Genomic DNA, 1166 nt, shown 5'->3' on the forward strand with positions numbered 1-1166 from the left:
CCAAGGGGACTGGGACTAGAGCATCGACTCCTTTGCCCGGGACCCCAGAGTTCAGCGGTGGCCGGAAGTGTCCTTAGCTTGGTTTCTGTCCTCCTGTACCTTCTGTCATGCAGAGGGAGCCGTGGGAACAGGGTCACGGTACACAGAATCCTTAGTTAGGGAGGATCAAGTGGAGTTGAGTTAGGCTCAGTACTTTTTCCAAAACTGCACATTCATCAAGTCAGAGAAATAGGACTTGAAATGAGGATATTCGGAGCAATAAGCGGCGGTCCTCCCTGCATCTGAGCTGTCTCCGCACGTGTAACTCATGGTTATCGTGCGGATGTCACAGCCACGTTTGGTTCCCCCTGTGGTCTTGACCTCTGTGGCCCGTCTGACTTTTAAAGTCAATGTTATGTGATCAGTGAAACTGTTTTAGGTCGTAGCCTAGGTCTAAGCCAGGGGCAGAGCGAACAGTCCAAAGTTTTCACTCCCGAGGTATTAGAGTTGTTAAATTTCTAGAAGCAGGGGGTAGGATGGTGGCTGCAGGGGGCGTGGGGAGGGAAGCGGGGAGTGTGCAGCGGGCACCGGGCTGCGGCGTCTCCCAGATGACGAGACCCTGACGATTGGCCGCGTGGCGATGCGAACAACTGAGCAGTGGTTAAGACGGGAAACTGTATGTGACACGTGTTTCACCACAATCGAAAACAAAAAACGTTTTAAGTAGAATCCTCTTTGGAGGTTTACCCTCCGTGTAAAGTAGCTTAACAACATAACGTGGCCTCTGAGGCGACTGTCGCTGACCGGTGTGTGCTTTGTCCGCAGTGATCTGCAGCCCGGGGTCCTACAACCCCCGCGACGGGACACACTGCCTTCCGTGCAACAGCAGCCTGGCCTTCGGAGCGAGAGCGTGCCTCTAGGCCCCGTCGAGCGCCTCGGTGGTTTGTGGAACGTGAAAGTATATTTTTGAAGTATTAATATGTAATAAATCACTATTATGCCGAAATTAAATGTACCAGATTTTACAGAAAGCGGTGTCATCATTTCACGCGAACATCGTCCGGACCTCTGTGTGACAAAGTGGCCACACGCGTCCTCTGCCGGGTCAGCCCCAAGATTTCTCGGGTTTTTCCAAACAGCTGCAATGTGGGCCGCCGCCGTGCGGCCAACCCAGCAGCGCCACGGGC

General features: G+C 53.4%; 1 protein-coding gene across 1 annotated transcript in view; it reads left to right on the forward strand.

Annotated features, from left to right (window-relative positions):
* ZPBP (zona pellucida binding protein) overlaps window positions 1-899 on the forward strand; it is a 33933-nt gene extending 33034 nt beyond the window's left edge. Inside the window, exon 7 of the mRNA XM_023521609.1 lies at window positions 805-899. Within this exon, the coding sequence (XP_023377377.1) occupies window positions 805-899 (95 nt within the window). The remainder of the gene's footprint in view (window positions 1-804) is intronic.
* Window positions 900-1166: the final 267 nt, after the last annotated feature.

Source organism: Pteropus vampyrus, unplaced genomic scaffold (assembly GCF_000151845.1).
Source record: "Pteropus vampyrus isolate Shadow unplaced genomic scaffold, Pvam_2.0 Scaffold308, whole genome shotgun sequence".
NCBI lineage: Eukaryota > Metazoa > Chordata > Mammalia > Chiroptera > Pteropodidae > Pteropus > Pteropus vampyrus.